The following is a 24,379-nucleotide window of genomic DNA, read 5'->3' on the forward strand; positions in this document are numbered from 1 at the left end:
CCCTAAAGTGTCCTCGTCTTTTCCTCAGATTGAGCCAGGCTTCCCACCTGAATGCCTGAATTCGTTTTTTCAGCTCCTTTTAAAAAATTGAACCTGCAATTCAGAATGAAAAGAAAGTGAAAGTCACTCAGCTGTGCCTGATTCTTTGCGACCCCATGCATGAACCATAGCCCACCAGGCTCCTCTGTCCATGGGATTCTCCAGGCATGAATACTGGAGTGGGTAGCCATTCTTTTCTCCAGGGGATCTTCCTGACCCAGGGACTGAACCTGGGTCTCCTGTATTGCAGGTGGATTCTTTCATGATCTGAGCCACCAGTGAAGCCTGATTCAGAATATACAGCCCCATTTTCAAAGATAAAGTCATTCTTTCTATCACTGTAACCTTTTAACACGGGAAGCAACATTTCTGTCCCTAGGGGATGACCCAGAAACCATCCGTTTAAGTGTCATGTACATTTTTCTAAAAGATCCTACGATAGTCTTAGCTCACTTATAACCCCAAGGCTAAGACTTTATAATAAAATAAAACAAAAATTCTTGTTTACTAGGAATCCAGTCATCCTTCAGACTCTCTGGAAGTCTTAACACTCTCTAATTGTCCATTTTGAAGGCAAATAGACACTAACCATGACCCCTAAACCAGATGGCAGGGTCATTTGCTTTGGCATAACTTTCTCATGACCAGAATCTATCATTCCATAATGAGAAAGGATTTCCAAAGTGCAAATGATCCTTAGGGGAAAGAAACATGTGATAAATACTTCTCTGAGGAAGATTCTAGAAAAGGTGGTGGGAAAAGAGAAGCAGGAAGCCAGTAGCTTTGGGGGTCGGGGATGTCAGGGAGGAAAGTTAAGGTGCTCTAAGATGATGTTAATGTATCTTTACCCACCTAACAATCTTCTTTGTTCCTGGAGAATTGGTTTCAATAGTTGATACAGGACAAATGCTGATGCAGCTTAACTGTTTTTCCCAACTCCTGTAGTCCTTAGCATCAGGGTCTGTCTAGAGACTTAAAGTCAGTTTCTTTTTTTTTCTTTTTAAACTTTTTATTTTGTATTGGAATATAGCCAGTTAACAATGTTATAATAGTTTCAGGTAGACAGCAAAGGGATTCAGCAATACACATACATATAATGAATATGTGTACTGTAATATGTACGTATGTAAACAGTCAGACACAATTGAGTGAGTAAGCACAGAGCACAGCACATAGAAAGAAAGGCGTTAGTCACTCAGCTGTGTCCTGCTCTTTGCAAACCCATGCACTGTCGCCTGCCAGGTTCCTCTCTCCATGGGTTTTCCTAGGCAAGAATCTTACTGACTCAGGGATGGAACCTGAGTTTCCCACATTGCAGGCAGATTCTTTACCATCTGGGTCACCAGGGAAGTCCCTGGGTCAGGAAGATTCCCTGGAGAAGGGCATGGCAACTCACTCTAGTATTCTTGCCTGAAGAATCCCATGGATAGAGGAGCCTGATGGACTACAGTCCATGGGGTCACGAAGAGTCAGACACAACTGAGCAACTGGCACTTTTATTTTCATGTATATGTATTCTCCCCTAATAAAGGCAATTTCTAAAGTGCCAGGAATTTGAGGTAAAGGAATGCTTGTTTCTCCAAAGTCCCATGTCCACCTATTCTCTTCCTGAAGCCATCTGATCCCCTTCAAGAGCTGTGGGCTCCACGGTCTTTGTTGGACAGTTCAACCAGTCTCCTCCAGACTGTAGGATCCTCAGTGTATAGGAACTCTTTAGGCGGGAGCTGCATTTACACTAGCTCCTGGCACCCGACCACCTCTTCCCTCAGGAAGTGGATTTGGCTTCCGCTTCTTCCAGGAGGATGTTAGGAGAAGGTCTGACCGAGAATTAAAATAGCCGTCATATGCGCACTGCTCAGGCTTGCATACAGATAAGCCAGTGAAGTTCGTTTTCATGTTCCACCCCCTGCATTCCAGCTCTTGGTGTGGATCCAGAGGCAAGGTAACCAGGACCCTGACTATCTTACTGTAATCTCGGAATTTTAAATGTTTATACAGAGGAAAGTCCAACTGACTCATTCATCTAATCACTTCCGAGAGAGAGAGAGAGAGAGAGAGAGAGAGAGAGAGAGAGAGAGAGAGAGAGAGAGGAGCAGGGGTGCGCCAAGGGGCCAGACTGAGATCCCCAAGAGGCCAGGCCCGGAGTCAGCCCTGTGGGCATAGCTGCGGGGTGATGTCAGGACTTCCTGAAGCGGGTCCTTGTCATCACATGGGCCGACGTGTCTCCAGGGACAATAGCCAGCGCCCTACACTCCAGCAGCTCCCAGCGAGCCCCAGGAGATTGGAGCAGGGGCCCTGGGTCACAACACGGAGCCGATAGACACTGCTTGTTCCTGCGGCAGCCAGATAAGGTGACCTCTGTCCCTCTTCACCGAGCCTGGTCTGAACCAGGCAGGAGAGGGGGGAGTGCACAGCCTTTCCTGCAATGTCCCTTGTGCTCTGGGGAAGGTTTGCTTCGCTTTCCCAGAATGAACCTCTCAGTGTTTCTGGCTCCAGAGTTATGCTGACTTTTGCATAGCTAACCACAGGATCAACTGCCTCTTGGGTGGTCTTTTTTAAAATTTTTGATCATGGTGAACTTGAGACAAGCAGACACTCCTACCAAAACCAACAGTAACAACAACAGCTAGAAATGATTGGACGCTTGTGTGTCAGGAACCTTGTGAACAACATATAACATATGTCAACCTCAATGCTTTTTTATTTTAAGAAAGCTATCTCATTGATTTTTTTTTTAAAATACCTATTTATTAGTTTGGCCGCCCTGGATATTAGTTGTTGCATGCTGGGCTTCCCAGGTGGCACTAGTGGTAAAGAATTTGCCTGCAATGCAGGAGGCATAACAGACCTGTGTTCGATCCCTGGGTCGGGAAGGTCCCCTGGAGGAGGGCTTGGCAACCCATTCCAGTATTCTTACCTGGACAATCCCATGGACAGCAGAGCCTGGTGAGCTACAGTCTATGGGGTCGCAAAGAATCAGACATGACTGAGTGACTGAGCGTGCACTCGTGGTGTCAGAGTGGAAAGGACATGCTGATTTACGACCGTGATAGCAGGGCTCCACAGTCCTCCCACGCCTTCTCTGAGACAACGGCAACAGACTATTGCGATGCCCTGCCTCCTTTCTTCTCACAGTCAGGGTGTCACGTCCATTCCCTCAGATCTCAAAAACTCAAGTAAAAGATGTCATGAAGGATGGAGCTGTCCTTAGCACTCATATGCAGAAACAGGGACATGGCTGATTTCTGTGTCATCAGTCCCCCCTCACCCACCAGCCCAGCAGGTCTTAACATATTCCCGAAACAACACACATCTGACAACCTCCCTGGAGGAAAATCGATTTTGCCACCCCCTCTGCTGGGACCCTGAGCATTCAAAGGCTGGACCTGCAGTCTTAGCTCAATCTCTAGGGAACTGGGGCCAGCCTGGACCCTGTGATGACCTCCTCTACAAAACAGGGATGAGCGATTGCAGTCCTTACTCTGACTTCCTGGGCCATTCTGAAGCCAAACACAAGTTGACCGTTTGTGTTGCTGCTCACTGCTAAATGGACTGCTGATTTGAACTACTATCTTTTGTGTGTGGTGGGGTGGGGGGGAGTTGTTTGTTTTTTAGTGTTTGTTTATTTATTTGGCTGCGCTGAGCCTTAGTTGCACACAGGATCTTCGATCTTCATTGCAGCACGAGGGATCTTTTTTGTTGTGATGTGTGAGATCTAGTTCCCTGACCAGGGACCAAGCCCAGGCCCCCTGCATTGGAAACATGGAGTCTTAGCTACTGCACCACCCGGGGAAGTCGCACAAACTACTATTTTCATCATTTGTTACCTTTCCACTTAAAATCACTGAAGGGGAGTAGTCAGGGAACAAGAGAAATTTTCTCTCTTTTTCCATCCCCACCCTTCTTATGATATTTCTACATGAGTTAGAACCCTTGGACAACTTTGTGGTTTAATTAATTCACTCTCATTTGTATGAGTTTCAGATGTGATATTCTTGTGTGGAGTTGGGAGTGGGGGTTGGGGGGCAGGGAGGCAGGGGGTGAATTGTTTGTCACATAAAGGGTCAGATCACACAGAGAAGATCCATACCTGTTCAGCCTGAAGAAAGTGGGGAAGGAATATAAGATGCTAAAGCTCGGCCATCAAGGGTCCTACTGGGCAGAGGAGGCTGACTGCCCCCAGGGGCTGGCACAATCAGCATTGGGCTCTCTGAGTCAGTGTGCGCTCAGGCCCTATGCCAAGTAAACCCCAACAAAATGCTGCAATTTCTGGGGGTCAGTTCAGTTCAGTCACTCAGTCATGTCCGACTCTTTGTGACCCCATGGACTGCAGCATACCAGGCTCCCCGGTCTATCACCAACTCCCAGAGCTTGCTCAAACTCATGTCCATCAAGTTGGTGATGCCATCCAACCATCTCATCCTGTGTCATCCCCTTCTTCTTCTGCCTTCAATCTTTACCAGCATCAGGGTCTTTTCTAATGAGTCAGTTCTTCGCATCAAGTGGCCAAAGTATTGGAGCTTCAACTTCAGCATCAGCTCTTCCAGTGAATATTCAGGAATGATTTCCTTTAGGATTGACTGGTTTGATTTCCTTGCTGTCCAAGGGACTCTCAAGAGTCTTCTCCAACGATTCAAAGTATCAGTTCTTCGGTACTCAGACTTCTTTATGGTCCAACTCACATCTGTACATGACTACTGGAAAGACCATAATTTTGACTAGATGGACCTTTGTTGCAAAGAAATGTCTCTGCTTTTTAATTCACTATCTAGGTTGGCTATAGCTTTTCTTCCAAGGAGCAAGCGTCTTTTGATTTTATGGCTGGAGTCACCATCTGCAGTGATTTTGGAGCCCCCCAAAATAAAGTCTGTCCCTGTTTCCTTTGTTTCCTCATCTATTTGCCATGAAGTGATGGGACTGGATACCATGATCTTCATTTTTTGAATGTTGAGTTTTAAGCCAGTGAGGAAGGCTTAATACCCACTTAACCACAACTCCCATGCCCAGCTGGCCCTGAATAATGCATGTCATCTTTTAAACAGGGACAAAGCCTTCTTTAAGAATGATATATGTATCTATTTACTTCCTGGGCTGTGTTGGGTCTTGGTTGTGGCACATGAGATCTTCCATCTTTGTTGCAGGTTTTTTAGTTGTGGCATGTGGGATATAGTTCCTTGACCAGGGATCAAACCCAGTGCCCCTGCATCGGGAGTGCAGAGTCTTAGCCACTGGACCACCAGGGAAGTCCCGGGACAAACCCTTTATTTTAATTCCACAAACAGAAGTAGGAGTTGAAATGCCAATGAAAAAAAACGTGGTTTCTAAAGTAAAGAAATTAACAGGTTGAGTTACAGTGGAACCATATTCATAGAGGCTTCCAGAAGGACCTGCCTGGGAAGATCACACAATCCCCTGGAGAAAGGGAAAACAGTATAAAAATTCCATCACATTGTGTGGAAACAACAACTTGAGCTTCTTTGCAGAGTCCAAGGTTTGCCATGAGAAAAGAAGGGAGGGAGTGAGCTAACTCTGGACCCTTAAAATAGAGGGTGGGGGCAGGGGTGCGGTGGTCTGAGACCAGATGGGAGAGAAAGTGACCCATGATTGCAAGAAAAAAGCAGACATTTGTCAAATAACCCTCTGTTAGAAAATGAATCGGTTTCTGATACACATATAAAAAATACTGGCATGTATTTATTTCAGATGATACTTGAACAGATGTTTTATAGTTTTCTCTGTACTTTTCTATTATTTCAAATTTTTATAGATACAAATAAGGGCCCTTTGGGAAATAAAAGTTGAAAACTAAAAGTTCCTATTAACACAGTCGAATACTGTGTAGCTGTTGCCAAAAAATTGAGGCCGATCTCTATGTGTTCACATGCAAAGATCTCCAAGAAGCACTGTGGAATTAAAAAAAAAAATTTTTTTTAAAGCAAGTTTCAGAATGGTCTATTTCACCCAGTCCTAACTGAATGAAATGCTTTTTATATCCATCTGTGTCTTGCTATATGGATAGAATTAAATCTGAAAGAAGAAATAAATCATTAACGCAAGTGGGATTATTATATACCTTGTTATGTTCATTTCATATGGTGCGAATGAATTTTTATAAGTAAAAACTACTTTTATAATCACAGAAAAGTGACAGTGAGTTTCATAAGTGATCCTGGAAGCTGAGAAGCAGCAGGGCCGGTCCCCTAGCCTTTCCAGATTAGCAGGCTGCCCAGCGACTGACTGCAGCTCTCAGCGGCTCTGTGCTTGTCCGGCCTCCCTCCTGACTTGACGCTTGCGTGTCTGAGTGGGGGTCCGGGACACATGCCAGCAGCGGTGGCGGTGACAAGCCCCAAATCGCGTGTGTTCCATTACTTCCAGCTCCTTTCCAATCTCCCCAGTGAGAGCTCCTCTCTCTTATCTGCCCAGAGCTTGAGTCAGAAGTTCTTGTCAGTGTGATTGCGGAACACCGGGCTGGAAAACTTCCTGATAATACATAAATTCCTTTCCAAGAGCTGTGCCTGCAAGCAGGTCAGGAGGGCTCTGTGGCCTCGGCACATTTTGTACTCTGCACTTGGATAATAAAAGAGGAGATCTGGTAACTAAGAAATGAGAGGGACATTCAAGGATGTCACCAGAGTCCCACCTGGTCTGGTAACCCCACTTCCCAAGCCCAGGCCTGGGTTCCCCTCCCGACACCACGCAGGCTGCTGGGGAAGAATCTGAACATGTGTGGGTCGCTAGGGATTTCCAAAATAGACACAAAGATAAGAGGAATAACAACAAAATCCAAAGAATTAAAAAAAAATAATAAAGATCATGCTCCAGTTTCTGAGACACATTTATGGCTTTTTATAAACAGATACGCGTTTGTTGAATGGGGCTTCAGTACACTCGGGTGACATTAGCCCTCTTCTGACATTTAGAAATTTAAATTTAGGAGCTCCCCTGGCTTATCCTTAATAGCAAAGTTTGCAAAACATTTCGTGCCGGATGCCTGCTTTGTATTTGAACACGATGCAAATGGCACGCCGTCACATCAACTTCACCTCTGGTCGTAAAGCCCGAGGGAGACGGGGCCTTCTCCTCCAGTGTCCCACATTCTTTCCTTCATCTTCCCTGATTTAGCTCCAGAAAGATAGGGGTTCACATAACAAAATGTGCGGGAACGGATCGACACTAAGTAAAGGTTGACAGGTGATGATAGACCTTTAGTATGTCTCTCATTACTCCCTGCCAAACATGCCACTTTTATAAATGCAAATCCCCCTCTATGGAGTGAATAGAGGAGAAACCAAATCATTTTAAATATACCTTCACTCTTACCTTGGGCTTCCCTGGTGGCTTGGACAGTAAAGAATCTTCCTGCAGTGCAGGAGACCCGGGTTCCTTGAACTGGGAACTCTGAAGGCAGCGGGTAGTGCTCCGAATGGGGTTGACACCTGGAAGCGTGCCTGCTGACCCAGTTCTTGGCTTCCCCTCCCTCAGGGAACCAGGTGACTTTCTCCAAGTCGGCGGATGCGTTTGCCTTTGAGGAGGACAGCAGCAGCGACGGGCTTTCTCCGGATCAGACTCGAGGGGAAGACCTCCAGGGCTCAGCGGGATCCCCCCCAGACACGAAAGCTACGGAGACCCCTTTGGCGGGTCCTCGCGGGACAGTCCAGGTAAACAAACCCCCTTCCAGCCTGCTCATCTCTTCAGTCCTGAAATCGTGGCTGCCGCGGCAGGTTTAGCATAGAGACCTGAGAGGTGTCTCTTCACGACACATCGTCCCGTTGCTAACTCTTATCGTGTTCAGTTTAGGGTTCTGTGTGTGAGGGCAGGAGCTTCCAGAAAATACCAAGAGAGAGAGTCCTCAGAAATACGTCCTTTGACTTAAATTTTCAGTATCTACTCAGCCAAGTAGATCTCTTTTATCTCTGTTTTTGCAGACAAGGTAGAAAGGAGGCTCCCGAATACTTGACAGTCAGTCGACAGTCTCCTGGAGAGAAAGGGCCACTGCAGGGCTCATTTCAAAGTTCACGGTCCTTCCTGCGATTGAGCTGCCACTCTAGGGTCTGGGGAGCAGGAGCCGGAGGTGCCAGGGGTTGCTGTTCAGTCGTGTCCAACTCTTTGCGACCCCAAGGACTGCAGCACACCAGACTCCTCTGCCCTTCACTGTCTCCAGGAGTTTGCTCAAATTCATGTCCATTGAGTCAGTGATGCTATTTAATTCATCTCATCCTCTGCTGCCCTCTTGTCCTCCTGCCCTCAATCTTTCCCAGCATCAGAATCTTTTCCAATGAGTTGGCTCTTCACATCAGGTGAACAAGTATTAGAGCTTCATCTCTAGCATCAGTCCTTCCAGTGAATATTCAGGGTTGATTTCCTTTAGGATTGACTGGTTTGACCTCCTTGCTGTCCAAAGGACTCTTAAAGAGTCTTCTCTAGCACCACAATGGGAAAGCATTGATTCTTTGGTGCTCAGTCTTCTTTATGGTCCAAGTCTCACATCTGTACTTGACTACTGGAAAAACTGATTGGCTAAAGAGCAAGAGCCCCAAACTGCTCCAGCCTTTAGTGGGTGTCCACATGCCAAATCGTGCCAGGGCTGCCTCCAGCTCCAGCCTGAACATAGTGCTCCCCTCTTTCTGGACAAATCTACAGACTGTCCAGACATGATAAATATATGTTGCAAATACTATTAAAAGCACATTTATAAAGAGCAGGATGATAGCTGTCAACAGCTACTGCCATTATTAAGCACCAGCTGTGTACCAGGACCAGCGAGTGCGAGGCACCTTGCAGGCGTTTTCTATCGGATGCTACAGAGAAGGAAATGAGTTGGTGAGGCTGAGTAGCTGTGTGGCCCCGGGAGCACCGCAGACCACCCCCCAATCTCTGGAGCATCCCCTCTAGAAGCCACATCCAGTCTTGATGGCACTCCCCTCTGCCTGGCAGGATGGGATTCCTGGAGCCCCCAGAGAAGATGAGTGGGAGCGTCCACACAGGAGGAGGGAGAAGAGGGGTCACACTCGTGTGACAGCGAGATGTGAATCTTCCACCACATTCCAACTCTGGAGAGAACCCTTCACCCTCAGCCCCTTCCTTTCAGGAAGACCTCACTCCTCTTGGCCTCGCAGGAATTGTTCAATGACTTGAAATCAGATACTATATATATATATATATACATACACACATATTGCCTATTTTTATTATTTTTTATATTATTTTATATGGGGCTTCCCTGGTAGCTCAGTGGTAAAGAACCTGCCTGCCAAATCCTGGGTCGGGAAGATCCCCTGGAGAAGGAAATGGTAACCCATTCCAGTATTCTTGCCTGGGAAATATCATGGACAGAGGAGCCTGGTAGGCTACAGTCCATGAGGTCGAAAAAGAGTCAGACACAGCTTAACAACTGAGCACATATTATTTTACGTATTTTAAGTATATATCGGAGAAGGCAATGGCAACCCACTCCAGTGCTCTTGCCTGGAAACTCCCATGGATGGAGGAGCCTGGTGGGCTGCAGTCCATGGGGTCGCTAAGAGTCGGACACGACTGAACGACTTCACTTTCACTTTTCACTTTCATGCATTGGAGAAGGAAATGGCAACCCACTCCAGTGTTCTTGCTTGGAGAATCCCAAGGACAGGGGAGCCTGGTAGGCTGCCGTCTATGGGGTCGCACAGAGTCGGACACGACTGAAGTGACTTAGCAGTAGCAGCATAGATATCTTATATCTTATTTTTATTATATATAGATATTTTATATCTGTGTGTACTTTTAATTTTTAAATTGAGGTATAACTGACATGTAACACTGTATTAATTTCAAGTGTTCACCACAACTGTTTGCTACCATATATGTCATGAAATACATAATGTATATATACAATATCAGCTGTAGGATACAATTGTTGGATATTATATCTACTGTATATATTGTGAAATATAACATATACATGTGATGTATGTGTGTGTATGTTACATGTGATGTAACATGTACATGCGATACATGTGTGAATTGTGTGTGTATTTCACAGTATATGTGATAGATACAATATATCATTATGTATATTGTGAAATGATCACCAGGGTAATTCTAGGTTAGCATCCATCTTCATATATAGTCACAAATTTTCTTTCTAGTGATGAGAGTCTTTAAGATCTATTCTCTTAGGAACTTTCAAAGAGACCATGCAGTCTTGTTAACTATGGTCACCATGCTGAACATAACACCCCCAGGATTTATTTACTGGATGTGCGTGTGTGTTAGTAGCTCAATCTGTCCAACTCTTTGCAACCCCATGGACTATAGCCTGCCAGGCTCCTCAGTCCATGGAATGCTCCAAGCAAGAGTACTGGAGTGGGTTACCATTTCCTTCTCCAGAGGGTCTTCCCTACCCAGAGATTGAACCTAGGTCTCCTACATTGCAGACAGATTCTTTACTGCTGAGCTACCAGGGAAGCCCAATTTATTGTATAGCTGGATGTTTGTATTTTTTAAACCCATATTAGTTGAAAACATTTTTATACTGTAAAGCATGCAGGGATCAGAGACAGTTTCAGGAGTTATTTACCATGGCCCTCTTTCCTGAAGCTGCACTGTTACCGGTCATTGTCAGGCTTTCTTCACTCCATCAGAGCAAATTCAAGGCTGCCAGGAGGAAATGTGGAACGAGAGGATGACAGAAGACAGAAAAAGCAGAGCCAAAAGAGCTGCATGTTTGTTGTGCAAGAGTTTATAATCAAAGCATTCTTTCTTCCCTGCATCCCGAGCTTCTTTACAGCTCAGCGTCTTTGATAGCATCAAACAGTACATCAGGCCATTTGTATTCTTATTGCTTTGATAGTAAATTCCTCAGCTTCTGATTTAAAGATGGTTTGAGGAAAAGACACACGCTTTTCTTTTTCACCCTTGAAGTGGGGAAGAAGGGAATGAGCACTGAGCAATATCAGGCAAAATGCAAAAATCATTTTACATCAGTTAATCCAGCAGCCTCAGGTGAGAGACGAAGGCATGGGCTCTGAGAGAAAAGGATGCTACAGACCTTTGACACATGCTCAGGCAAAAACTGGGCAGCTCAGGGGCCTTTTCTCAAAGTCGAGGCATAGGACTGTGGGAGAGGAAGAGGATGCTGTGTTCATTTCTGCATCCTCTGTGTGTGGGAACAGGCCTCTCATTAAGGTTTTCCTGATGCTGTACAGGTACACACACATATTTATATACACAGATGCACAGGTATGCACACACAGACACACATGCTAAGGAATGTATATGCATACACATATGCACACATACATTACAGAGGCATACACAGGGACGTATACACAGACTCAGAGACACACATACACACACATACCTACACACTTTCCTTTCATCTGCCAACCCCCTTCTCATCTGACTTTTTCATTCCTAACTTTCCCCCAAAGTCCCTCCACTCATTCCTCCCGCTTCCTCCTGCTTCCTCTCTTTTTCAATACCACTGTCAATTCCAACATGTAGACCTCACTGCAAGTAAGTGGATCCTGCCTGCAGGGTGACCAGATGTCCCAGTTCGCCTAGCCCAAGCCAGTTCTACACCTGTTGGATGGAATGATTATCACGCCTGCTTTCTCTCTTAAAAAGGGTCCTCAGTTGGTTGACAGATCATGTGCTTGACTCTCCACCCCTGGGGACAGAGTCTGAGGCTCTCCTCAGATAGGAAGCTGGGGTTGACACAGCAGAGCTGAGGGGCGAGGGTGGGCATCTCCACTGCAGCACCCCCGTGTCACACAGGTTCTGCTCCTGCATCCTAATCAGGCTCAAATTTGGATTTTCAGGATGCAGAAAATGAGAGGAGTGATTCAGCCCAACACCCCAGCAACCAGCCAGACCTGGGCAAGCAGGGGCTTGGCTCCCTGGGCACCCCCATCCCTGTGCACACAGCCGTAAAGGTAGGATGGGCCAGCCTCCACGCCCACCTGAGCACACAGTTCACGGGGCCATTGCAGGGCAGGGCGTGCTGAGTTAGGTCTGGCAATGGGGAGAGTCATGTGGACCGATGGATGGATTCAGTCCCCTGGGAGCATCGCTAGACAGGGGTTGAGAAGTGGGCTATCAGTGTACGGGGACCAAGACACTCTTGCCTCTCAGGGGTCTCACCCACAGAAGAGAAGCTCCTCAGTTAACTGGTAGTCATTTGACTTTTTTCATAATATTTTATCCCAGATAACTTCTCATTGACTTGGGGGCATATTAATATTTTCTCAGCTCTAAAGCTGGCACTTAATGCTGAGATGATGCTTAAGAAATACTTTTAAAAGCTTGTAAGTTGAGTAAGGATCAGTGTTAAAGTGATGGCCCTGCCACCCCCTCCACTGCACATGCACAAAAGCGGCTTTCTTTTTTAATTGTGTGTGTTTATTTACGGCTGTGCTGGTCATCACGCTGCAGGGGCTCTTCTCCAGTTGCGGAGAGTGGGAGCTACTCTCTAGATGCGGTGCTCGGCTTCCCCTTGCGGTGGCTTCTGTTGCAGAGCACGGCCTCTAGGGTGCTCGGGCTTCAGCAGTTGCAGCTCCCGGGCTCAGTAGTTGTAGCCCTTGGGCTTAGTTGCTGTGGGATCTTCCTGGATCAGAGATCAAACCCGTGTTTCCTGCACTGGCAGGCAGATTATTTACCACGGAGCCACCAGGGAAGCCCACAAAAGTAGTTTTCATGTTCTGAATGGATGACAGGCATTTCTGATTCCCAGGAAAGCTCCCCGGACTACAGCGGCTTAAACCCAGCCTATAATCCACTCTTCCCTGGTGGCTCAGCTGGTAAAGAATCCACCTGCCAATGCAGGAGACACAGGAATTCTAGGTTCAATCCCTGCGTTGGGAAGATCTCCTGGAGAAGGGAACCCACTCCAGTATTCTGACCTGGAGAATTTCATGGACTTGTCCATGGAGTCGCAAAGAGTGACTTTCACTGCACAATCCACTCAGCTTAACTGCTTTGAACTTATGTGGCTATTGGTGAATTTTGTTCATTACAGGTGGAGGGAGGAGACATATTGACTTGGGTGAATATTTATATTTTAATATTAATGTGATTCAGTGATTTCTACCATTGGGAGCAAAGAGAAATTGTATTAATATTTCTATTGAAGTGTTTAAGTTTTGCCTAATGCAAAAGAGTTGGAAAAGACCCTGAAGCTGGGAAAGAGTGAAGGTAGGAGGAGAAGGGAACGACAGAGGATGAGATAGTTGAATAGCATCACCGACTCCATAGACATGCAGTTGAGCAACTGAACTGAACTGAATGCAAATGAACAGAGCCTTCAGCCTCTTCAAACTAAGAAAGTGTAGTAATTGTCCTGAGAAAGGACAATCAATTTCAATGAAGAGTCATATCAAAAATATGCAACTATACAGTTCCAGGTGTGCTTTCCATGTGGCGCTAGTGGTAAAAAAAAAAAAAAAAATCGCCTGCCAATGAAGGAGATTCCTGGGTTGGGAAGATCCCCTGGAAGACGGCATGGCAACCCACTCCAATATTCTTGCCTGGAGAGTCCCATGGACAGAGAAGCCTGGCAGGCTGCAGCCCACGGGGTTATATAGAGTCAGACATGACTGAGCAAATGAGCGCAGCACAAATCAAAGTTCCAGTGATTCAGAGTTCCGTGGGCTCCGTGGTCTATGCTTCTCACTATCTGGAGAAGATGGTCCGACTTACAATACCTTTTGAATGCTCAGAGTCTCTGTGATAATAAGGCAACAAATAGAGAAGATGACTGAGCCCCTGATTTAGTTGCTTTAGACGCAAGGCTGCAGCTCCCCAAGACAAGCAGGTCCTAGGAGGAGTGGGAGCAGGGCAGAGCTGACTGCAGGAGCTGGGGGAAACTCTCCCAAGAACAGAAAGCTGACTCATTACCTGGAGCGCTTAACCCATCGATGAATGAGCAGGGAGGAGGGCCCCTGGCCCACAGGAATCCTTGAGCTAAGTGTACAAGAAGAAGCCTTCCTGAGAAAACACACACAAAAAAGGCTTTGGTGGATGGGCACGCTGAGTCAGAGAAAAGCAAATCCAATAGGTCACCTTCAGATGTGTATTTTGTGGTTAAAATGGGAAAGCTGCCCGGTGACAACCTGCCTGCTGGCTATTCAGGAGCTCCCTCTTCTGGACACTGCGGGTACCACACCTTCCCCTGCCAGCTTGTTCTCAGATTAAGACCCTTCCATCATCACATCCCTGTTCATTTCAATCTTCTGTAATACAGTCAGGGATTGGAAATGTATTTTTTTTTAACTGACTTAAGTACAGACCTATCGCTTCTCAATCTCTGGAGGTCTTTGGATTTCAGGAACAGGTTATAAATATAATCACGCTGTCCTTTGAAATCTTATTGTTTCAACAATATATTTTACCATCCTCCCATTGGTTACTGAAATCAAAAGTAGAGAATATTTTACCCAACTTGCAGGTTGGGGTCATTGAGATATGGTAAAGTTGGAAAACTATACCACGTTCAAAAATGTGCCTCTTCTAGGCCTCTGTCCTTAACTTTTTTCAAGGATCTAAACCGTACACCATGACTGGTAACTTCTGGAAAGGTCTCAGTGGGTGACTTGTCCTTCCTATAGCCAGTGAAGAATCTTTAGTTCAGAGGGTGTCACTTCCTGACCTTATATCAGTATTTGGTGGGAAGGGGAATTGATTTAGAAGCAACAAGAACCCACCTTTTGGGTTTTTAGAGATAGCCTTAATTTCATCTTCTTTTATATTGTTAATAAGTCAGCTCACGAGGAGCTTCACTAGAGATGATGACACGTATACAGACGAAAGAACCTTCTTGGGACCTCCCTGGCGGTTCAGTGGTTAGGACTTGCCCTCTCAATGCGGGGAGTGTGTCTTCAATCCTTGGTTGGGCAGCAAAGATCCCACATGCCTCATGACCAAAACACCAAAACAGAAATAGCAATGCGACAGATTCAATAAAGACTTTAAAAATGGTCCACAGCAAACGTTTTGTTTTATTTATTTTTTTTTAAAAAAAAGAACCTCCTTATGAATCTAACCCGAGAACAGAATGTCGTCTTCGTTAGTCATCAGGTTGAGGTTTTAGGTTAGGAAGCTGGGCTCACTGAAACATAGACTTGCCTCTCTGTTCTGGGAAGGAAGTTCCCCAAAGCCACTTCTAAGACTCAAGACTTCCTGCCTAAGGAGTGTCCATCCTTTGCGATGTATTTGCATGGATCTGTTTGTTAGGTACCTTAACTTCCAGGATCTCATGGTGCCTCCTGTCTTTGCTATATTGTGTGTCGGGGGTTCAAGGAAATCCATCAGATAAAATCTAGAGGTAATATTCCCGATGCCAAGCCGTTCCCATCCATCACCTAAAAGCACATGCCGTCTCTCCATCCGCTTTGCAGTCCAAGTCCTTGAGCGACAACAAGAACCGCCACAAAAAGCCCAAGGACCCCAAGCCAAAGGTGAAGAAGCTCAAATACCACCAGTACATCCCCCCGGACCAGAAGGCGGAGAAGTCCCCTCCGCCCATGGACTCTGCCTACGCCCGGCTGCTCCAGCAGCAGCAGCTCTTCCTGCAGCTGCAGATCCTCAGCCAGCAGCAGCAGCACCGCTTCAGCTACCCCGGGCTGCACGCAGCTCCGCTCAAGTAAGTCAGGCAAGCCCAGGGGGGTACGGAGGGGGGCACCTGGGGATGGAGGCTGGCTGTGGCTTCTCCATCAGAGGACCCAGCGAGTCCCACACCATACCACATCCTGGTGGTCGAGTCGCCCAGTCTTCCTCGCACCACCAGACACCTCTCTGACACCAGCTGGGTTGGGGGGGGGGTCCCGCAGTTCAACTCAGTTCTGATGCCCTCTACCCAAAGATGGTGTTGGATCTAAGTCTCACAGATTGAGAGCTTAGTCCCCCAAGACTGGCCCCTCACCCTCCAGACACCAGTCACAAGTCCAAGTTGTCACCTGTCCGTCTGACAGACCAGCTATTGACTGGACGTTCCAATAACTTCTTCCTTGGGTTCCAATTAATTTGCTAGAGTTGCTCACAGAACTCAGAGAAACATTTTACTTATTAGACTACCAGTCTGTTGTAAAAGCACGTAGGTCCTCATGGGAACAGCCAGATGGAAGAGAGGCGCAGGGCAAGGTACATGGGGGTCAGGCAGAGCATCCATGTCCCTCCAGATACACCCCTCTCCCCAAATCTCTACCTGCTACACAACCCAGAAGCTCTCCAAACCCCATTCTGTTGGGTTTTTATAGAGGCTTCATTACATTATTGAGTGGATCTTTGACCGTTGTGAATCAATTCAACCTCCAGCTTTTTCTCTTCCCTAGAGGTCAGGGGTGGGACTGAAAAATCACATGATTCAGTCTCCAGGCCACCAGCCTCCAAGCTTAAGTAGCTCCCAACAGTCACCTCATTAGGATAACAAAAGACAGCTTTTGTTCTTATGACTTAGGAAACCCCCAGGGTTTTAGGAGCTGTGCCAGAAACCAGGATGAAGACCAAATATATACATTTCCTATTATAAATCACAATGTCATATCCCCATACATAAATTTGACTGTATTTTCAGTACCTCTTCTGTTTGTTTTACAGGGAACCAAATGAGCAGATGGCCAGAAATCCAAACGCTTCTTCAGCACCATTGAGCAATACCCCTTTGTCTCCTGCCAAAAACAGCTTTTCTGGACAAACTGGTGTCTCTTCTCTCAAGCCAGGCCCACTCCCATCCAACCTGGATGATCTGAAGGTATAGGGTTTAGCATTATTTTGGTTTTTTAAAACAAATATTTAAAAAATATTTATGTATTTATTTGGGTCTTGGTTGCAGCATGCAGAATCTTTAGTTGCAGAGTGTGGGATCTAGTTTCCTGAGCAGGGGTGGAGCCCAGGTCCCCTGCATTGGGAGCACAGACTCTTAGCCACTGGGCCACCAGAGAAGGCCCTGGTGTTGAGTCGCTCAGTCGTGTGCTACCCTTTGTGACCCCATGAACTATAGCACTCCAGGGTTCCCTGTCCTTCACCAGCTCCCAGAGTTTGCTCAAACTCATGTCTGTCGAGTCAGTGATGCCATCCAACCATCTCATCCTCTGCTGCCCCCTTCTCCTGCCCTCAACCTTTCCCGGCACAGGGTCTTTTCCAGTAAGTTGGCTCTTCACATCAGGTGGCCAAAAGTGTTAGAGTTTCATCTTCAGCGTCAGTCCTTCCAGTGAATATTCAGAGTTGATTTCTTTTAGGATTGGCTGGTTTGACTTAAAAATTCATCAACGATTAAAACATCAGTGAATGCATAAAAGAGGTGAATAGAAATCTTTGTGCCAAGCAAGCCTACACAGCATAATAGTCTGAAATTTAAAGTAAACAGGACTGAACAAGTATTCATTTTATTTTAGAATATGAGCTGCATTATTTAATAATGTAGTTTAAATTATTCAGTGCCGGAGCAGATTCTAAAAATGAATGTAGAACTCATTAATTTTAAGTAATTCTAAATTAAAACAATAATGAGTTGCCATTTGTCACTTTTTCAAACCAGTGAATATAGAAGAAAATGGTGAGACAACGCTAGCCAGGCTAGGGGGCTGAGAGCATATCTTATTGCTTGTGATATAGTCAGTAATTGCAACCCTTTTGAAGATAACTTTTTCAATAACTCTTAAGGTAATATATATTCACTACTGAAATATGATAGTGTATAAAAAAAGTATTTTAAAAGACAGTTGACTCACAGATTCTATAGTATTTCCTTCTAGACTTAAAATATTTGTGAACATGTTTGGTTTTAAAATAATTATTGAGTATATACTTCTGGCATGCTTTTCTACTTATTTATCTTGGACTTCTTCATACCTTTTAATATTTCAGTAAGGTTTTTCTTTTTAGTACTGGCATATCATTTCTCCACCTCATTGACCTCTGCCTATTGGACTTTTGCTTCCCAATTTTTGCTATGAAAGGTATAATTCGTGTACGCTTTTAATTTCTCTAGTTATCTCTCCAGGCTGAATACACAGCAGTGGAACTCCTGAGCCTAAACGCATGACTAGTTTTGAACGCTCTTCGTCCGTGTTGTCACATTCCTGTTGTGAATGTCTGTGCCAGTCTGTTCCCAGAAGGAGTGCGTTAGGGCAACACTCCTCAAGCCGGCACACGCCCTGTGGCCCACCTGGGGCTCGTGGTCAAATGCAGATTCTGATTTGATAGGTGTGGCGAGGGCCCTGAGAGTCGGCATTCCTATCAGAAGCTCCCAGATGCTATCTGATGCTGCTGGGCCCACGGCCACACTCACAATAGCAAGGTTTAAAAAGCTTTTTTTTTTTCTTAATATTTTTATACAGTTATTTTTGCTGCTACTTCACTGACACAAAGTGTTATTATTCATTTCTTTGTCCATCTGGTAAATGCAAAGCTATGTACATATTTATTTCTTGGAATATTAGCTGGTACTCAGATGTTATAGGTCATTTTTCTTTTAATTTTCTTAAAAAAATTTTTTTTATGTGGACCATTTTTCAGGTCTTTATTGAATTTGTTACAATATCGCTTCTGTTTTATCTTTTGGTGTTTTTGCCATGAGGCCTATGGAATCTCAGCTCCCCAACCAGGGATCGAACTTGCATTGGAAGGTGAAGTTTTAACCAATGTACTGCTAGGGAAGTCCCCATTTTTCTTCTGATTTTACCTTTTGTTTGTGAAGGGTTGGATCATGTCCATTACCCAGTTTTAGTTTGGGTGTCAATATTTTCCTTTGGATACACTGAGCTTACTATTATTTTCCCTGCTTTTTTTTTTTTTTTAATGAAATGGCTATTTGGATTTTCTCCCAGTGTTTTTGACCTATAGTTTTCAGTTTTGTGGTCAGTACTTTTATGATTAGTCTCTCAGCTTTGAGGTTCAACAAGACGTTTTTGTGCGAAACATCACAAGAATATCTCCCTATTGATTTCTGGCTGTTGTATCGAATTATTGACACTTAGGTATTTGATACATTTTCCATTTTGATTACAAAAGTAATACTGATGAGGGCTATTTTAGAAATGCAGATAAAGAGAACTGTTGTTAGAATTTTAGCCTGTTTTTATCCAGACGTTCTCATCTGCAAACAGAGGTTTAGATATATATACACGTACATGTATTTATAGGCTTCCCGTGATAAAGAATCCACCTGCCAATGCGTGAAACACGGGTTTGATCCTTGGGACAGGAAGATCCCCTGGAGAAGGAAATGGCAACCCACTCCAGTGTTCTTGCCTGGGAAATTCCATGGACAGAGGAGCCTGGTGGGCTACAGTCCATGGGGTCGAAAAGAATCGGACACGACTGAGGTGGCTAACACAACAGCGACAAACATTTATGTATATAAATGTGGGGTTAAAATAATTACTTGTGAATCCACATAATAATAAAGCAAGAACCTTGCACCAACAATTGTGAGGCGCTACTCCAAGCCCTTCACAAATCCTAAGCAGTTTTCATCCCCACAAAAATGTGTAAGAGAGGTACTGTCAGCCCATTTCACAGAGCGATCACTGAGTTGGGAGGAGGCAGGGCCAGGATTTGAACTGATGGTCTCATCTCCGCACACACTTCTCTCGGTATATGACTGCTATCCAGCCAGTCACTAAAATTAGGACATTCATGGTAATGCAGAACCGTGATGCTCAAAACTTGGTCCTCCAGGAACTTGTTTGAGACTTGGATTCTCAGTGCCCAACCCAGACCTGCTGAGTCAGGAACCCCATGGGGGGCATAGCTCTGCTCTAATACTCTTGCCAGGTGTGGGGGAAATGGGGTGAGCAGGATGTTCACCAAGGGCACAGAGGTCCTAGCATGTCAGGCTGCCCTGTGTTGCTGGTTGAGGGTTGACGTCTAAACCCAGGCAGGTACCAGCTTTCTCACCTGTTAATTGGGGGCAAGGACCAGGATGGGGGTTGCAAGGCAATAGACCAGATAAGCCCTGTGGTTCATCTGAGCTGGACATTTCTATAATCTGAGACCATGAAAACATGGTGTATGATTTTTTTTTTCAAATCATTAAAAATGTGCAAGATGATATCAAAATCAGAAACAAATAAGGGGACATGTTAGATTCCATTTGTGACATCTTAAAGCTGCATAACAATACTTAAAAAAAAAAAAAAAGATGGTCACTAAGCAGCATTAACGTCAGCCTGGTTCCTTCAGGTCTCTGAGTTAAGACAACAGCTTCGAATACGAGGTTTGCCCGTGTCCGGTACCAAGACGGCCCTCATGGACCGACTCCGGCCCTTCCAGGACTGCTCTGGGAACCCTGTGCCCAACTTCAGTGACATCACGACTGTCACCTTTCCAGTGACACCCAGCAACGCGCTGCCCAGTTACCAGTCCTCCCCCTCCACCGGCGCCCTGTCCAATGGCTTCTACCACTTCGGCAGCACTAGCTCCAGCCCCCCGATCTCACCCGCCTCATCTGACCTGTCAGTGGCGGGGTCCCTGCCGGACACCTTCAACGACGCCTCCCCGTCCTTTGGCCTACATCCCTCCCCGGTCCCCGCGTGTGCCGAGGAAACCCTCATGGGCAGTCTGAATGGCAGCTCCATGCTTCCGGAGCTGGACGGGCTGGACTCGGAGAAGGACAAGATGCTGGTGGAGAAGCAGAAGGTGATCAACGAGCTCACCTGGAAGCTGCAGCAAGAACAGAGGCAGGTGGAGGAGCTGAGGCTGCAGCTGCAGAAGCACAAGAGGAGCGGCTGTCCCGACAAGAAGCCGCCGCCCTTCCCGGCCGCCCCCATCAAGCAGGAAGATGCCGTGTCCAGCTGTCCTTTCTCATCCCGGCAAACAGCCGTGAAAAGACAGAGCACCGGCTCGGAGGGCCAGCCGCCACTGCCTCGCGAAGATGCTCAGCTCCTGCCCCTGGGGAGCACTCACTGTGCGGAGCCCTCGGGTCAGACCAACGTACTGTCTTCCACATTCCTCAGCCCGCAGTGCTCACCGCAGCATTCTCCCCTCGGGGCTGTGAAAAGCCCACAGCACATCAGTTTGCCCCCATCGCCGAACAACCATTACTTCCTTCCCCCATCATCAGGCGCCCAAGGAGAAGAACACAGGGTCTCCTCACCTGTGAGCAGCCAGGTGTGCACTGCACAGGTAAGAACTGGCCCCGTGCTCTTCCTGAAAGTGCGATGTGAATTTGCAACTGCTAAGGAGCTGACCTTGGAACTTTGCATGGGGAGGGTTTGCTAAAAGTCTGATAGTAACTCCCGGGCACCACAATCCACAGACCTTTATGGTTGGCCAAACTCACTTATGAGACAAGGATGGCAAACTTGCTCTGTAAAGAGCTAGATGATAAATGCTTTTTCTTTGCGGAATGTACAGTCTTTGTCACAGCCACTCAGCTGTACCTCTGCAACCCTGAAGCAGCCATAGACAACAGGGTAAATGAATGCACATGGCCATTCCAATAAAGCTTTATTTACAAAAACAAGCTGGGGTCCAGATTTGGCTCATGGGGCTGTTCCCAGGACCCCTTGGTGTCAAACTTCATTGTAGGCCAAACTATCTCATCAAGAGGGCCAAAGGGAAAGTTATCAGACCTTACTGTTCTCTCTGAGTAATGGTCTGTAAAGTGCAAATATTTACCTACTGTGTGCCAGGCTGTGTTCTAGTATCTGGGGATTAGTGTTGAGCTAGCCAGGCAAAAATTCCTATTCTCATGGGGAGACAGACAGTAAGCAAAAGATCTAAGTAAAGTATTTAATATATTAGAAGATGAAACATCTTACAGAGAAAAAGCAGATGAGGGAGATGAGAAGTTTGGAAGTTTAAATGGAAGGGCCAGGGACATTTGAAGGGGGTAAAGGAGAAAACCTTGTAAATGTTTGGGGTTAAGGCATTATAAGCAAAGGAGGAACAGCAAGCGCAAGGGCCCTGTTCTAGGAGCATGTGTGGGACAGTCCAGGACCAGAAAGAAACTGGTGTGGCTGGAGCAGAATGAAGGGTGTCATAGGGATGGCTCAGAAGACTATCCGGTTCAAAGACTAGACCAAGGGGAGCATCCAAGACTTCCTCTGTCCATGAAACCGAAGAATTATTAGAAAAGTCTAAGTCTCTTTGAGGAAGAAAATTATGAAGGTTCTGAAATCTGTTATTAGGAAGGAAATAGGAAGAAAAGTTAATTGGATCCCTGCCATGCGCCAGGTATTAAGGGGCATGTATGGGACTTCCCTTGTGGTCCAGGGGCTAAGACTCCTTACTGCCAATGCAGGGGGCCTGGGTTTGATCCCTGGTCAGCGAACTAGATCCCACAAGTGGGGTCCCACAACTAAATCCCCTATGCCACAGTGAACATTGAAGATCTCATGTGCTGGAACTAAGACCCAGAGCAACAAAATCAATCTATCAGTTAGTCAAAAAATAACAATAAGATGATCTTTAAAAAAAATCACAGTGTATTTTTTTTCGAAAGAGGTATGTATGTGAGCAGCTCATTAATTGTCAAAACAGCCTTGAGTGAGTGAGTGAATGAAGTCTCTCAGTCGTGTCTGACTCCTCGCGACCCCATGGACTGTAGCCTACCATGCTCCTCCATTCATGGGATTCTCCAGGCAAGAATACTGGAGTGGGTTGCCATTTCCTTCTCCAGAGGATCTTCCTGACCCAGGGATCAAACCCAGGTCTCCCACATTGTAGGCAGATGCTTTACCGTCTGAGCCGCCAGGGAAGTCCTTACGAATTCCAAAACAGCCTTACGAATTACAATTTGTTATTCTTCATTATTGAGGAAAATAAGGCCCAGGGAGGTGAAGCCAGTTGCCCAGGGCCACGGAACCAAGGATTATCGGATACTATTAATAAAATGTATGCCTCTTTCACGTTGAATATTCTCTGCCCTGGGAGTATGAGGCGGGGTAATGCAGATACATTTTTATGAACCCACTGGAGCAACACATTCACATGAAGGATGCTCACTCCTGAGTCAGCACTCTGGGAGGAGCTGAAATGTAACATGGATTCTCATCCTCATTGACAACAAGTGTCAATGTGGTGTTCTCGGCATCAAAGCTAAAAGTAGCTCTTGAAATACCTTGGGACCAAAAGATGCTCAGGTGAAGGATATGGATGCTATCAAGAAGAACCACCACTTGTACTGTAATTGATGGCTTACAAAGCACTCTTGGAAGACATGAATGATTCCATGATAAAAAATGAATACATAAAAAGACAAAGAGCAATATAGGATAACATCACTGAGCACACGATGTTAAATGCTGCACAGAGCCCTAGGGGAGTGGGTGTCGACCGTGAAGGGCTGCAAGAGTGGGAGGACTTGCAAAGGGATTGGGCCCGAGAAGAGGAGAATCAGGAAAAGGTCATCCCTGTGAAAAAAGCGTAAGCAAAATGTACAAGTTGTGGCTGGATTAGCAGAGTTTAAGCTCTCAAAGGGCTTCCCTGGTGGCCCAGTGGTGAAGAATCCACCTATAATACAGGAGACACGGGTTTGATCCCTGGGTTGGAAAGATCTCCTGGAGAAGGCCATGGGAACCCACTCAAGTATTCTTGTCTGGAGAATCCCATGCACAGAGGAGTCTGGTGGGCCACAGTCCATAGGGTCATAAAGAATCAGACCTGACTGAAGCGACTGAACATGCACACACGGAAGCTCTCAGAGGGAAAAGAATAATGCCTGACTGTGGAGCATTTTGAAGATTCACCCTGGTTGGATGTGGAGACCCTCCATTGTAGATGTGTGGAAACCATGGGGAGTTTGTGAGCAGGAGGTGAAATGTCCAAAGCTGGATCTGAGACCTTGCTGATGGAATTTAGGGGGGTTTGGAAAGACAAGACACCAGGGCAGGGATCAGCCGTTTCATTTGTCCTTCTTCTTCTCCACAGAACTCAGGGGCACACGAGGGCCACCCTCCCAGTTTCTCTCCCCAGCCTCCCAACCTTCACCCCCCCTTCTCTGGAGCTGCGGCAGACAGCAGTCATGGTGCTGGGGGCAAACCTTCTCCCAAAAGCCCAGGTGTGCAGCAAAAGGTAGGCACCTGGAGACAGGTGGAAGCTGGGAGCCAGCTTGGCCTCGTCTCTCTCTGTGGCCCCTCTCCTCCCTGTGTTGAGGTTCAAACAGAAAGAAATGACATTTTGGATAGAAACAAGTCTACTTGAAAAGGACAGAAATGGATATACGGATATAAGTGGGAGTATTCCAAGGCATCATTTCCTGGGTTCATCCCAGAAATTATGACAAGTGAAATGGCCTTGGCAGGTTTGCAAAAGAGCGTGGCAAACAGACCAAGTTCAGTGGAGTGGAAGATAGGAGTCAGGGAGCGTGGAGGGGTGGGGGGTGGAAATGTGGAGAATGAGAGAAATAGCGGATCCTTGGAAG

General features: G+C 46.1%; 1 protein-coding gene across 3 annotated transcripts in view; it reads left to right on the forward strand.

Moving 5' to 3' along the window:
* The window catches only part of MYOCD (myocardin), an 85,785-nt gene that overhangs the window by 50,579 nt on the left and 10,827 nt on the right, over positions 1-24,379 (forward strand). For 2 of the 3 annotated variants that reach the window (XM_069603584.1, XM_069603581.1), the window contains 6 exons: positions 7,522-7,697; positions 11,838-11,951; positions 15,411-15,655; positions 16,609-16,762; positions 20,197-21,138; positions 23,887-24,030. In XM_069603584.1, coding sequence (XP_069459685.1) covers positions 7,522-7,697; positions 11,838-11,951; positions 15,411-15,655; positions 16,609-16,762; positions 20,197-21,138; positions 23,887-24,030 — 1,775 coding nt within the window. The remainder of the gene's footprint in view (positions 1-7,521; positions 7,698-11,837; positions 11,952-15,410; positions 15,656-16,608; positions 16,763-20,196; positions 21,139-23,886; positions 24,031-24,379) is intronic. The other variant, XM_069603583.1, reaches the window with a different exon arrangement.

The sequence above is a fragment of the Ovis canadensis genome, chromosome 11 (genome assembly GCF_042477335.2).
Source record: "Ovis canadensis isolate MfBH-ARS-UI-01 breed Bighorn chromosome 11, ARS-UI_OviCan_v2, whole genome shotgun sequence".
In the NCBI taxonomy this organism is placed as follows: domain Eukaryota; kingdom Metazoa; phylum Chordata; class Mammalia; order Artiodactyla; family Bovidae; genus Ovis; species Ovis canadensis.